Source organism: Schistocerca serialis, chromosome 6 (assembly GCF_023864345.2).
Source record: "Schistocerca serialis cubense isolate TAMUIC-IGC-003099 chromosome 6, iqSchSeri2.2, whole genome shotgun sequence".
NCBI lineage: Eukaryota > Metazoa > Arthropoda > Insecta > Orthoptera > Acrididae > Schistocerca > Schistocerca serialis.
This window is the reverse complement of record NC_064643.1, coordinates 753,894,180-753,909,962: the sequence shown is the minus strand read 5'-3', so window position 1 is coordinate 753,909,962 and position 15,783 is coordinate 753,894,180. Positions and strand designations below refer to the sequence as shown.

At 47.0% G+C, this 15,783-nt stretch overlaps 1 protein-coding gene across 1 annotated transcript in view; it reads left to right on the top strand.

Annotated features, from left to right (window-relative positions):
* The first annotated feature begins 336 nt into the window (after positions 1 to 336).
* Positions 337 to 15,783, top strand: part of LOC126483783 (tensin) — a 512,889-nt gene continuing 497,442 nt past the window's right edge. Inside the window, exon 1 of the mRNA XM_050106942.1 lies at positions 337 to 497. Coding sequence (XP_049962899.1) covers positions 366 to 497 — 132 coding nt within the window. The 5' untranslated portion in view covers positions 337 to 365. The remainder of the gene's footprint in view (positions 498 to 15,783) is intronic.

Below are 15,783 nucleotides of genomic sequence, written 5' to 3'. Positions count from 1 at the left end.
AGACGTTTGAAGAGAAATGTCACACGACCGAACGGTTCAGAATATTCTAGCAGCAGTTCTTCTCATCTCTTCCTGGAGCCTTACAGGTGTATAACAGAAATCTGCCGTGGTATACATCATGTGGTGAATCAGTTTGAGGTGTGGTGATGATGTTGTGGTTGTTGAGCAACGCGCAAGCTGGCGGACGACGACTAACCGTGTGGCGGTTCTCTTGTCGACAGCCGGTGGGCGGACCGACGTTGGGGGGCGGAGGCGCTGGTGGCGGCGGCGGGGGCGGCGCGGCGCTGACGACGCAGCCTCGCAGCGCGTCGCGGGCGCGCTGCGCCGGGGGCGGCGGCGGTGGCGGCGGCGGCGGGGGCGGCGGCATGGACCTGAGCTACGTGACGGAGCGTATCATAGCGCTCTGGTTCCCCGCGGACGTCGGCCGCGCGCAGTTCCGGCAGGCGCAGCGCGAGGCAGCCCACATGCTCCACACCAAGCACGGCGACAACTACATGGTAGGCGGCTGGCGCGGGCGCCTGTCTGGCTCCCACGTGTGCTGTTCGTCACACTGGCAGACATCTACCGGGTGACCAAAAAGTTAGTATAAGTCTAAAAACTGAATAAATCACGGAATAATGTAGATACAGAGGTACAAATTGACACACATGCTTGGAATGACATGGGGTTTTATTAGAACCAAAAAAAAAAATAGAAACGTTCAAAAAATGTCCGACAGATGGCGCTTCATCTGATCAGAATAGCAATAATTAACATAACAAAGTAAGACAAAGCAAAGATGATGTTCTTTACAGGAAATGCTCAATATGTCCACCATCGTTCCTCAACAATAGCTGTAGCCGAGGAATAATGTTGTGAACAGAACTGTAAAGCATGTCCGGAGTTATGTTGAGGCATTGGCGTCGGATGTTGTCTTCCAGCATCCCTAGAGATGTCGGTCGATTACGATACACTTGCGACTTCAGGTAACCCCAAAGCCAATAATCGCACGGACTGAGGTCTGGGGACCTGGGAGGCCAAGCATGACGAAAGTGGCGTCTGAGCACACGATCATGACCAAATGACGCACGCAAGAGATCTTTCACGCGACTAGCAATACTTTATTTTTTGTTCTAATAAAACCCCATGTCATTCCAAGCTTGTGTGTCAATTTTTACCTCTCTATCTACATTATTCCGTGGTTTATTAAGTTTTCAAATTTATGTTGACTTTTTTATCACCTGGTACATGTACAAGTGTTGTCCAGAAAGTAACGCACTGCATTTTTTTTTCTTAGCCGCAAACAATGCTATTTTTTTCTTTATTGTTACTTTAACACCTTATACAAAGGTGGGCCGGCAGCGGCAATATTACGCCGCTCTTCGGCCACAGATAGTACAAACAGCAACAAGGAAGACATAGAAAAACAAACATAATGATGTGCAAAAATATAATACGGAGCCCTTCACAGGTGTAGTAAAATAAAAAACGTTCAGCATTTGTACACGAACACAGACGACTGAAATAACACACGTGAACGATGGAGCGTCGGCGGTGAAACGCTAAAGCACTAACACGACGACACACACAAAGAACCGATGGCGATGATCTCTGGCGTGCGAATGTCACTTGTTTTTTACGAGTCCGGGGACCTGCCAAAAAGGGGAAGAGGTGGGGGAGGAGGGAGAGGTAAGGGTGTAGGTGCCAGTGGTAGAGGAGTTGGGAGGCGGAGGAAAGAAGGGAGGGGGGTAGTAAGGGAGGAGGGAGAGAAGGGAGAGAGGGTGCCCCAAGGAAAAAACACAGGGTGTGGAAGGGGAGGATTAAAGTTGGTAGGAGGGGTAGATGGAGGGGATGAGGGCATAATCAGGGAGGGGGAGTTGGTGGAAGCCACCTTGGCCGAGGATATTGAGAGTGGAGAGAAGGAGAGCAGTTGGGACTGGGAATACAGGCGTGGCAGCAGACTGGGGTGGGAGAGGATGGGAGAGACAAGCGGGTGTGGGCGATCGAGTTTACGGGAGGTGTAGAGGATCCGTATCTGTTCGAGGAAAAGGAGGAGGTGCGGGAACAGAATAAGGTCGTACAGGATCCCCATGGGGGAGTGGAGGCGGATGCGATAGGCGAGGTGGAGTGCATGGCGTTCTAGGATTTGAAGGGATTTGTAAAAGGTTAGAGGGGTGGGGATCCATGCAGGGTGGGCATAGCAGAGGATAGGGCTGATGAGAGATTTATAGGTGTGGAGGATGGTAGAGGGGTCCAGACCCCATGTGCAGCCACAAAGGAGCATGATGAGAGGGAAGTGGGAGCGTGCCTCGGCTCGGGTTGTCCGGAGATGGGGGGTCCAGGAGAGGCGATGGTCCAGGGTGACGCCAAGGTACTTGAGGGTGGGGGTGGGGGTGAGGGCGATAGGACGGCCATAAATGGTGACATAGAAGTCGAGGAGACGGAAGGAAGGAGTGATTTTGCCTACAATCATCGCCTGGGTCTTGGAAGGATTGACCTTGAGCGACCACTGGTTGCACCAAGTGGTGAACCGGTCAAGATGGGTGAAGGGCAAGGAAGGCGGTGTTATCGGCCTACTGGAGAAGGTGGACGGGGGACGAAGGCGGCGGCATGTCCGCCTTATACAGAAGCTAGAGAAGAGGGGAGAGGATGGAACCTTGGGGCACACTGGCGGAGGTGTAGAAGGTGTAGGCATCCGTGTTATGGATGGTGACGTAGGAACAATGCTACGAATACGAAACGTTGTATAGGTATTATCTGAAGTCTCCTGAGTGAGCGCGCCAAGTTTCCGTCACTTCCAACAGATAGCGTAGCTGCAGGCCAGTTTCAAAATGGCGTCTGTAGGTGGTGTACGTTACAAGCAAAGTGCCGTCATTGAATTCCTTATTGCAGAGAAAGAGACTGTGGGGGATATTCACAAACGCTTGTGCCAAGTCTACGGAGGATCTGCTGCTGACGGAAGTACAATGCTGGGCACGGAGGGTGAGGTCATCAGAAGGCTGTTCGGCGGAGCTCCACGATTTGCAGCGAGCTGATGTCATTCGCAAGGACAGACACATTACCAGTTGGAGCTGCATCTGTCGATCAGCAAAGGAAGTGTGGATGCGATTATCCGCACTCCTGACTATTCAAAAGCGTGTACAAGATGGGTCTCGCTGTGTCTATCGGTGGATCGCAAATCGCACACAAAAAACATTTGTCTTGATTTCTTGCAACGTTTTGAAGCTGAGGGGCAGGCCTTGTTGTACCGGATTGTGACAAGTGATGAATCCGGGGTTCACCATTTTGAGCCCGAAACAAAACGGCAGTCGATGGAACGGCGCCATTCCCAATCTCCAAAGAAGAAAAAATTCAAAGCAACTGCTTCAGCCGGTAACGTCATGATCACCGTGTCCCGGGACTGTCAGGGTGTGATTCTCACTGATGTGATGCTAAGAGGCGGTACCATTAATGCAGACGCATACATCAACACATTAACAATTGTTTAAGAAAAAAAATGCGGTGCATTACTTTCTGCGCAGCTCTCGTACATACATCCTCCGCAAGCCACAATACGCTGCGTCGCAATGGGCACCTTGTACTATAGTTAACCATTCCGTTTCTTTATATTTATTTTCATTTTTTTTTAATTTCATTATTTGATCAGGTCTGCAATAAACCCACTATCTAAGCTAATTAGTGGGTCATATAAGTATACGTACAATTGCAGCATGATACAAGTAATAATAACATTATATGATTTTCTTTATTTTTAAGAATTACATCTACTGCTTGCACCGTTGCAGGTTGTGTCAGTGAATATACAAGCATATCACAATTTATCACCCGGTGCCAACTGAGCCAATGTGTGTGGGCGTGCTCCAGCCACTGGCCTAGCCCGTAAAACTTTATAACTCGCTGCAGTTTTCTCAAAAAGATAACTTACAAAAGAAATAGGCTTCCTGCCCTACCTTTAATTCTACACTACTACTAAATTCATGATGACCGTCGCACCTTCCTCCTGAACCTAGCTACATCTTCCATGTTCCATTAATGCCCATTTTCCCATAAGAACTCTCTCAAGATGTTTTGTGAAATTTCATTAACCAAGGTGTTTAATATTTCAAAATTTTCCTGTTGTATTGATACGTGTCATTATCAGGAAGTCGTTGTCTGATTTCGGCTGCTACATGATACGAGTATGTGGGGCACTCATAGACAACGTGGTCGAGGGTGCCGGGTGCCAATCATCACACCAAGTAGAAATTATATCGTCGTTGATAATTCTTCCGGGTTATATGGCCGTGGTCCATGGAATACTTCTATTCCTAACGTTTCGCCCAATACTACGTTGGACATTTTCAGAGGTATGGCTGGTCCTGCTGACGACTCGGCAGGGCTCAGCAGGACGAGCCATACCTCTGAAGATGTCCAACGTAGTATTGGACGAAACGTTAGGAATAGAAGTATTCCATGGACCACGGCCATATAACCCGGAAGAATTATCAACAACAGTACCATCCGGTCGTGAAAGCCTTCATTGTATGATTAGAAATTATATCCAACTTACCCGTATCTTCCTACAGTTACTCACTGATGGCACTTTCCAGTACACTACAGCTTCATCAGCAAACAATCACAAGTTGCTGCTCACCCTCTTCGACAGTTCTTTTATGCATATTGTATACTCTGTGAGCTAAAATATTATGACCACTGCCCACCATGACATTGGACGCCGCATGGTGGCGTTGCTGGCACGTTAACCTGTAACAAAAGTGTGTAACCGGAGCACACCCGGACGCGCGATCATTCCAGCCAAGACACGAACTGGAAATGGACAAATCCATTGAGATAAGCGACTTTGACAAAGGACAGATTATTATTACGCAGAGCCTGTGAACGAGTGCCTTGAAACCAGCGAAGCAGGTCGAATGTTCACGTGCTACTGTCGTGAGCAGCTACGGAAAAAGGTAGGAGGACTGTGAAACTACCACTAGGTGCTAAATGGTTGGACGTCCACGACTCTTCACAGAACGTGGGGTTCGGAGGCTTGTCTCCTCTGTAAAGTAGGATAGACGGTGATGAAAGAGCGCAATGCCGGTGCACGCACAAGCGTATCAGAGCGCACCGTTCATCGTACATTGCTGAACACGGAGCTCCGCTGCGCACCACACCTACGTGTTCACATGCATCGTCAGTTACGATTGCAGTGGGCACGTAACCATCGGGATTGGAGCGTCGATCAATGGAAACGTGTCGACGCTTCGAGTGAATCACATGTTTAGTACACTGGGTCGATGGTCGTCTTCACAAAAGCCACCATCGGGGTGAACGGCGTCTCGAAACGTGCAGCGGGCTACGGACACAGGCTAGTGGGAGCAGATAGATAGACATTCTGCTGCGCTTGCGTGGGATCTGAGGTAGTAATCGAAGACGCGCCTACAGCTGCGAACCACCTGCATCTCTTCATGCATAGCCGGCCGCGGTGGCCGAGCGGTTCTACGGTCGCAGGTTCGAATCCTGCCTCGGGCATGGATGTGTGTGATGTCCTTAGCTTACAAGGGGAGGCCGCCAATTGTGAAATTCAGATTCGATTCAGACTGCGCATAATAAAAGCTCATGGCCAGAGGTGTAATGTGGCAAAGCACCAAGATGCACTTCTCAGCCGTTGTCGAGAAAATCGACAGTTAAAACAAACCGTTGCGGTGAAATACTCTCTACGATTAATTATTTTCTTTTGAATGCATTATGGGAACAGCAGTGATCAATGTCTTATAAATAATTACTATTAAAAACAATCTTGACCACAATTTATTTTAACAAGGTGACCGGTTTCGACCACTACTGTGGTCATCTTCAGACCATTGAGTAGGAACCTCTTTGTTGGAGAATCTCCAACACAATTTATTTTAACAAGGTGACCGGTTTCGACCACTACTGTGGTCATCTTCAGACCATTGAGTAGGAACCTCTTTGTTGGAGAATCTCCAACACAATTTATTTTAACAAGGTGACCGGTTTCGACCACTACTGTGGTCATCTTCAGACCATTGAGTAGGAACCTCTTTGTTGGAGAATCTCCAACAAAGAGGTTCCTACTCAATGATCTGAAGATGACCACAGTAGTGGTCGAAAGCGGTCACCTTGTTAAAATAAATTGTGGTCAAGACTGTTTTTAATAGTAATTACTTTTGCAAACTCCTTCTCAGTTGCCGCTGTCCGCCTATGGAACAAACTGCCCCTTACCTTGCGCAAAATTCGATCTCCTGCTGCTTTTAAGAAGAAGTTGAAGCATTTCCTACTATCATCCTCACAAAGTTCTCCACAAAATTAATGTACAAGGACAATCCCCTCATCTGTCAAATAGCAAAGCTAGCGTCTCCTATCTTGCTCCTGAGATGCCTTCCTCTTCATCTTTCTCTATTAGCCACGCAATCTTCTTTTCCTTTATATTTCCTTAATTATGTTTCATCATGTCTCTATTCTTCTCCTCCCTTCACCATGAGTCTCCCTCATACTCCGTGCTGCCGGCACTCCTATCTAAAATCTGTCTCTTCAATAATGTCTAATTATAACAGTACTTGTGACCTAAGAATATAAACTCTATATGTATGTATTTTTCCAGGTGTACCTTTCAAATTGTTTATTTCACTTTTTGTACTAGATGTAGTTTAACATGCCTACTAAAACATATGAATGTAAAATAAGTAGAATGCCTGGTCAGATGTAAGAGAGGGCCTGATGGCCCTAATCTTGCCAGGTTAAACAAATCAATAAATAAATAAATAAATAAATAAATAATTATTAATGATTTTCTGCAGCGTCGTAGCGCAGCGGTAAGCGCTGGGGTTCGTAATCCGAAGGTCGCCGGATCGAATCTCGCTCCATGCAATATTTTTTTATTATTAGTTTTTTGCAATTCAAATATATATATATAAACTATTAACGAATTGCTTATGCATGTTGGTGAAGGCGGATCGCTCTCCAATTATACCGCCTCCATTTTTCCGTTTGTTTAACAGGGTGTACCAAAGCTGTCCCGTCCGCACTGATTTTCGACGATGTTATAAGTTGCGCTAGGGACCGCATCTACCTTCTTTCGAAGTTAGCAGGCAACTACGCTGTTATGGGGCGGCTCGTTTCGGCCCATTCAACATCTGTCCTTCAAGTGTACCGAGCGAGTAACGGAGTTTATATTTCATACCTGCCACAGCAAGTTTGTGTTCGTGGGGTCTCTATTCTAATTCGAACGTTTGACTTACGCTATACGTATTCGTTTCTACGTCTTCCGTTAACTATACGTGGTTAACATTATGAAGACAGTTAATAACATTTGTGAAATACAACTTTGTTTGCGGAAAACATAATGATGTTCGAAGTCGCCAGTTTTTCCTCGACAAACAACTTTCAACAACTTATTATATGCATAGTTGTTGCAACTGATTGCCGGGAATTATATATATATATATATGTATATATATATATATATATATATATATATATATATATATATATATATATGAATTACAAAAAACAAATACTAAAAAAAAAAAGTTGCATGGTGCGAGATTCGATCCGGCGACCTTCGGATTACGAACCCGAGCGCTTACCGCTGCACCACCACGCTGTAGAAAATCACTAATCGTAGAGAGTATTTCACCGCAACGGTTTCTTTTAACTGTCAATTTTCTCGACAACGGCTGAGTAATGCATCTTGGTGCTTTGCCACATTACACCTCTGGCTATGAGCTTTTATTATGCGCAGTATGAATCGAATCTGAATTTCACAACTGGCGGCCTCCCCTTGTTAGTTACGTTTAAGTAGTTGATGTCCTGTCCCATAGTGCTCACAGCCATTCTTCATGCATGATGTCTTCCCCGACGACTATGTCACCTTTCAGTAGTACAACCGTTCGCGTCTCTGAGCTAGACCGGGCTACAGTGGTTTGAGGAGCGTTATAGTGAACTCACGTTGATGTCTCGACGACCACATTCTCCTGATGTATATACTGTGAAACGCATCTGGGTCGCTACCGGGCACCATCACGGCGTTCGCAAATCAGCGGCCCGTTGTTTACGCGAATTATATGACCTGTGCATACACATCTAGTGCCACATACGTCCACAAAGCTACCTACAAACTGCCGAATCTCTTATACGCAGAATCCGAGATGTATTTCGTTCCAAAGACGGACAAACCAGCTATTAAGCAGGTTGTCATAATATTTTGGGTCACCAGAGCATATAACAAGAGTGGCCATTGCCTGGGGCACTCCTGATAAAACCTTTGTCTATTGTGAACACTCACCGTCCAAGTCAACTTACGGTGTTCTATTATCTACAAAGTCTTGGAGCCACTCTCGTATCTGAGAATCTGTTCCGTATGATCGGACTTTTACAGATCTTTAACATAGGTCAGCGCTTCAGCATCCGTGAATTGTTGAGAAATTAAGAAATTCAGCCTTCAGTTGCAAGGTAAAATTTTAGTAGTTTACCTAGGTTTCGATGCCAATAATCGTATCTTCTTCAGAACAAAAATAAGACTCCTGGCCGGTGTAGCTCCGTCTACGTTTGTCTTAATGTTTTTAGTTCTGACAGACATAATCTTATGACTATGCGTCCTTATTCTGTTTTAATTTCATTCTCTAACATGGCCAACGTTTGTCCCTCAAAATAATTTAATTTTGGTTCTGAAGAAGATACGATTATTGGCATCGAAACCTAGGTAAACTAATAAAATTTTACCTTGCAACTGAAGGCTGAATTTCTTAATTTCTGATCGGACTTTTCTTAACAGTCTGCAGCGAGTAACTGAGGCAAAGTCTTTCCGGAAACCTAGGAGTACGGAACTTGACTCTTGCTGTTGATCCGTTGCTCGGAGGATATAGTGCGAGAGAAGGACAACTTAAGTTTCACATGAGCGGTCTATTTGTGGATAGTAGCATTTGCAAAATTTATTACATTTGAACTTAGAATTTGTTCAGTAATTCTGCAGGAAGGATATTAAGCCCAGTTTCTTGCATGCGCCTAATGGCACATCCAGTAGCTACGCGACAAAGCCGAAATATTTATATACACCGAGTGCACTATATCTGTACGCATTCATTGGCAAAAAGTGAAATGTTGTTAGCAGGTTGAAGCACTTCCTTGTGCAGCTGAGTGAGTGGATTTACTTTACCATCAAACGTTACAGTCACATATTTTCCAACAAGTTCCTCGTCCGCACGACACATACCTTAAAACCACTCGCAAAATGAAAGTCTTCGGTCTTATCACTCGCCCGTGGTATGTTGACGATTTTAAATACACACTTTCTAGAAGAATTTTCAATCTACAACAGTGTGTGCGCGTTGATCTGTGAGTCCATCATCATCTGTATCAGCGCGACAGCCTCGGCCTTTTGTAGAAGATTATTCCATTCTTTCCTGTTAAGTGCCGAACTCCTCCAATTTTGAATTCCAGTTTTCCTTATGTCCTTTCTAGAACTTCCCCCCCCCCCCCCCCACCACCACCTTAACTCTGTTCCTCCAATCTTCCAATCTTCCTGGTTCCTTCAGAACTGCGTTGAGTAGCTTCTTAATCATTCCTTCATTAGCTCTCAGTACATGTCCTGCCCATTACAGCCTTTAATTCTAAAAGCATCTGACATTGTCAGGTTTATTATATATGTTACATAATTCATAGTTGAATCATCTCTTCCAGGCATCATTTTCCTGCACTGGCCCAAGAATTTGTCTCAAGATTTTTCTGTCAGATCTGGCAACTTGCTTTGCATGCAATTTTTTTAGTGTGCTGGTTTCAGGACCGTATGTTAGCGCCGACCCCAGTAAAGTTTATACATCATTACTTTAGTTTTTCTGAACAGTGGCACAGATAGGGTATGTGTTCAGAGAACATGGTAGCACTTGTTGTCGCAGAGTTTTCGTTTTCGGAACATTAACGACCCACTCGGTTCAGCTTCGCACGACTACGAGTACGTAGCGACCGCCTGACAACTTGTTTCTATAAACACACAAACACCTTCCTTGGAAATGAGTCTGTGTATTAGAGAAAACAATATCGAAATTCCTACAGTAGTCCCTGACAATAGGCTTTACATGTACACAGAAAAACACAAAATGGCTCTGAGCACTATGGGACTCAACTGCAGAGGTCATTAGTCCGCTAGAACTTAGAACTAGTTAAGCCTAACTAACCTAAGGACATCACACACATCCATGTCCGAGGCAGAATTCGAACCTGCGACCGTAGCGGTCTCGCGGTTCCAGACTGCAGCGCCTAGAACCGCACGGCCACTTCGGCCGGCAGAAAAACACAGCGGAGGACTTTATTATATGAACGGATTTTGGTCAAGCTTCCCTTGCTCTCTGGATTTGCGGCAGCTTTTCATTGTCAGTGAAATGAATGGATTTTTTGCATTTGGTACCAATAAGTAGATGATATTAGCGATGTTCATCCTCTCTTGGCTGCACTCCGTTCTCTACGGTTGCTGAGACGACTGTGATATTTGCACAACATTTACCAACGAATCGCACGTTACGTAAGAAGCACGAAACGTACACGTGTTACATCGACAAAACAAATCCATCTGCACCGAAGTGACAAGGAATTGCGCACACGGATCTCCCACGAAATGTATACAGAGCTGGCTTCAGTTCCAGTTCACTTTGATGTTTGTTTTGTGGAGGCCGACACTTACATGTCACGGCAGAATTTTTGGAAATCATCTTAGAGATTGACAGCTGAAGCAGAGATGTTATCCCACTGCCAAAATATTTTCTGGGAGTATTTTCATCGTTGCTGTACTTTGTGCTCCTATGACTGCGGATTCACCTGTCTGTAATAAGTCATTCCACCAATCCAACTCTTAATCCTTAACCTTTATCAACAAACCCGACCTCTCTATACCTCACCCAGTCCAACCCTCCCCTGCTACACGTATATCCATGCCCAATTCGAAGGCCAGCCTGCTGTTTCCTTAAACACTGACAACGGAACCAATCCTGAATGCTGCTTCCTTCCTACTGCAGACCTTAACTGAGGCTGCTGCCGTCACGTATCCACTTGTCGCATTCCCCCCCCCCCCCCCCCTCCTCTGCAAGCTCTTGAAGTATTTACAGACACCAGTACTTTCTACCACTCATTACTCCAGACTTATGACTGAGACATATTAACACATCACTGGCAATTACATCGACACATTTTCAGTATACTCAGAGCAAAAAAACTGTAGAACTGACGACAGACATGCGCCAAGCGCAATTCAACAGCAATGGTAAACCGAAGTAGAGTATAGCGACGCTTACCACCAGCCTAAAGCCGGAGTATCCCTACGCACCACCCACACGTCCATAATAACCTCTCCTTGACGAGCTAAATAAAAGCACCTTTTTCGCGTCCTACCTCCTACACATTTACCTTCCAGACAGTCATCACCGTTCCTGATAATCTTGTCTCTGAGGACACCGTGACACGGGCCCATACATAAACGACGAGCACACTGACACATTTACCATTCCTCTCACTCCCAACTTCCAATACTTATATTCCACATCACGACAGATCCAACCACACCGTACACAGCTACTGTTTTGAAAAACGAAAATGCGGCCGTGGCTCCGTCGTATAACGCCACATGAAATAATGCCCCTTCTCTCTCATAGAAACCATACCAACCCTTTGAACATCAATTTCGACATGGAGTTACTCTCAAAACATGGAAGACGTCAAGAGTTCTCCTCTGCGTAAAACGGAGGAAACCTCACAATGAGAACTCTTCTTACTGAAGCAATATTCTTATATCAGTCTTCAGCTGCGTTCTTTAGTCATTCCCTTCCAAAGACATCTAGGAACACTTCGAACGACATTTCCCTCTCCCATTCACCTGAATTGGAATTCATTTCAGCTTTTCCTGAGGTGATCAACTCTTACATCTACTTAACCTTCTATTCTACCAACGAAACGACCGTGGATCTTTCGTCTTGCTGTCCCTACAATACGACAATATTTACAACCATTTATGATATTCCACTCTCTTGCTCAAACTCCGGTAGCACTAGATTCCTTTCAGTAAAAATGGTTCAAATGGCTCTGAGGTTAGCAGTCCCCTGGAACTTAGAACTACTTAAACCTAACTAACCTAAGGACATCACATACATCCATGCCCGAGGTAGGATTCGAACCTGCGACCGTAGCGGTCGCGCGGTTCCAGACTGTAGCGCCTAGAACCGCTCGGCTACTCAGGCCGGCCCTTTCAGTAACACCCACCTAGTTGCCTCATTTCTAACTTCCAATCCTATATAACAACAACAACGAGCACTTTGTCCCACATTCATAATCCAGTTACTAGCATGCTTAAAATATCCGTCGTATCAGCACCCCTACACACGCCTGAGGCCTGAAACAATCCCCAACCTACAACAGTGCTGATACTCTTACAACTATTCCCTTTGTGCTATACCTACCGACATTCCTCTGTGTCCTCCAACCTCAAGAACCCCTGGGTTGTTACCTGGCCCGTATCAGCACATTCCACTTCCCTTATATCTGCAGACTTTTCCCAGAGCTTAATCGCCTGCCTCACTCCGACAACGAAATCTACCCATCCTATCAGCCATAAACTACCCTTCGAGTCCTACCCGAAATGAAGCCTCCCTGGGTGTGCAAGTGGAGATAATATTACAGTTGGGATATACATCATAATGGTCACTCCCATACCTATCCAAATACACTCCTGGAAATTGAAATAAGAACACCGTGAATTCATTGTCCCAGGAAGGGGAAACTTTATTGACACATTCCTGGGGTCAGATACATCACATGATCACACTGACAGAACCACAGGCACATAGACACAGGCAACAGAGCATGCACAATGTCGGCACTAGTACAGTGTATATCCACCTTTCGCAGCAATGCAGGCTGCTATTCTCCCATGGAGACGATCGTAGAGATGCTGGATGTAGTCCTGTGGAACGGCTTGTCATGCCATTTCCACCTGGCGCCTTAGTTGGACCAGCGTTCGTGCTGGACGTGCAGACCGCGTGAGACGACGCTTCATCCAGTCCCAAACATGCTCAATGGGGGACAGATCCGGAGATCTTGCTGGCCAGGGTAGTTGACTCACACCTTCTAGAGCACGTTGGGTGGTACGGGATACATGCGGACGTGCATTGTCCTGTTGGAACAGCAAGTTCCCTTGCCGGTCTAGGAATGGTAGAACGATGGGTTCGATGACGGTTTGGATGTACCGTGCACTATTCAGTGTCCCCTCGACGATCACCAGTGGTGTACGACCAGTGTAGGAGATCGCTCCCCACACCATGATGCCGGGTGTTGGCCCTGTGTGCCTCGGTCGTATGCAGTCCTGGTTGTGGCGCTCACCTGCACGGCGCCAAACACGCATACGACCATCATTGGCACCAAGGCAGAAGCGACTCTCATCGCTGAAGACGACACGTCTCCATTCGTCCCTCCATTCACGCCTGTCGCGACACCACTGGAGGCGGGCTGCACGATGTTGGGGCGTGAGCGGAAGACGGCCTAACGGTGTGCGGGACCGTAGCCCAGCTTCATGGAGACGGTTGCGAATGGTCCTCGCCGATACCCCAGGAGCAACAGTGTCCCTAATTTGCTGGGAAGTGGCGGTGCGGTCCCCTACGGCACTGCGTAGGATCCTACGGTCTTGGCGTGCATCCGTGCGTCGCTGCGGTCCGGTCCCAGGTCGACGGGCACGTGCACCTTCCGCCGACCACTGGCGACAACATCGACGTACTGTGGAGACCTCACGCCCCACGTGTTGAGCAATTCGGCGGTACGTCCACCCGGCCTCCCGCATGCTCACTATACGCCCTCGCTCAAAGTCCGTCAACTGCACATACGGTTCACGTCCACGCTGTCGCGGCATGCTACCAGTGTTAAAGACTGCGATGGAGCTCCGTATGCCACGGCAAACTGGCTGACACTGACGGCGGCGGTGCACAAATGCTGCGCAGCTAGCGCCATTCGACGGCCAACACCGCGGTTCCTGGTGTGTCCGCTGTGCCGTGCGTGTGATCATTGCTTGTACAGCCCTCTCGCAGTGTCCGGAGCAAGTATGGTGGGTCTGACACACCGGTGTCAATGTGTTCTTTTTTCCATTTCCAGGAGTGTACCTTACCTCAACACTTACTGTAACTATCCTCATTGGTCATGAAAGTTCGCGTGTTATGAAGATCATATGAGAAATTTTATCGACACTGTTTTATCATATGAATGCACTGTCTGAAAAAATTAGTACACCCTTTTAGAGGTTTCTAATTCACTCGGTATTTATTGTTGCAATATTGCATATGAATAATTGTGAAGATTACGTTTACGAACCAAGCAGTTCTAAGGTACCGGGTATCGACCCATACTGAAACATCCATATTAGTACGTGGTGTAGCATCCACAGGAAACAATGCAGGCGCTGACTCTGACATCCAGTCGGTCGTACAGATTGCAAACACTATCCCGGGATACGTTATGCCACGTCTGCTCGACCTGCCCACATACTTCTGTATGAGTTGTTGGTTCACGAGTCGCACGAGTCACTTCTCGTCCGATCATATACCACCCCTGTTCGATTGGAGACAAGTCCAGAGATCGTGCTGGCCAGAGAAGTTGATGCACATCTTGTAGAGCACGTTGAGTTTCACGGGAAGTGTGTGGGCGAACGCGTCATCATTTCCTCTCACACGTCTCTGCCCATCAAAAAACCCAGTGTTGTCATTTACATTTTTGTTCATCATTTTCAGCAATTATTTTTGAAGAATGCTATTTCTTCACATCGGCATTTCTCAAAAATCGTCGGAAATCTTGTCATTCCATTCACATTGACACCCATTCCCCCCCCCCCCGTCCCCCTCCCCCTTCCAGTGCAGTCAGGCTACTTCTTTGTGACATCTATGCGTGCTTGCTTCACGCAGTCAAACACTGGAGGTGGTGAAAGCTCAAAAAGTAGTAAGACTCGTTCACACAGTGAAAGTAAAATTATGTTACTTCTGGAAAAAATATCGAGGTATAGATATTTTATCAACAGCCCTACGTCATAGCGTGACACAGATCCGATCACCAAATAACTGTTGTCGTTATTAGCAAGCCGTGTACAAAAGCAGACGTAACGACGTGAGACAGCTACCCCCAACGTACCGCTCTGCTAGCAGGATAAGCTTAATTGTAGAGCTACACGAATGGTGAAAGCTTAAGCCACGATATATTATCTGTCTGGTAGTAGCGTGTAAATACGTGCCGCCGGAATCAATTTCCTGCGACCGCCGTTCCGATAGGAGCGGCACGGTAGGCCGGTGTCTTGCTGCGGCTCAGCAGGTGTTTCATTTTGCTCTCTTTTGTCTTTTTCTCTCCCCCTCCCCCCCCCCCCTCTCTCTCTCTCTCTCTCTCTCTCTCTCGTGCTTGCGCCTCCCGTGAAGAGTTATTTCGCGCGTTGTCGCCGCATCGCGGCGCATACATATTCATGCGGCGCGGAGACCTGGCTGATGAGCTCCGTGCGTGGCCGGATAGCCGTCGGCGCCAGTCGCGATGGAAAAAGAAGTAAACAGGGGGAAAAAAAAGAAAGCGTGATGGAAAAACGCGACTGATGGCATTTGCAGAGCCCGAGAGGCGCCTCGCGTCGTTAAGGAAGAACGCGGCCTGGGCGCGGCAAGTGGCAAGTGGCGCGGAGCGGCTTTTGTGCGGCGACTCTGCCGCCTGCTAGCTGTCAAGCCGTCGGTGGACACACGCGGCCGATTAGAGCAGAGCAATAAAACAGCCCACTGTAATGGGCCGGGCTTTCCAGGTAATGGAACG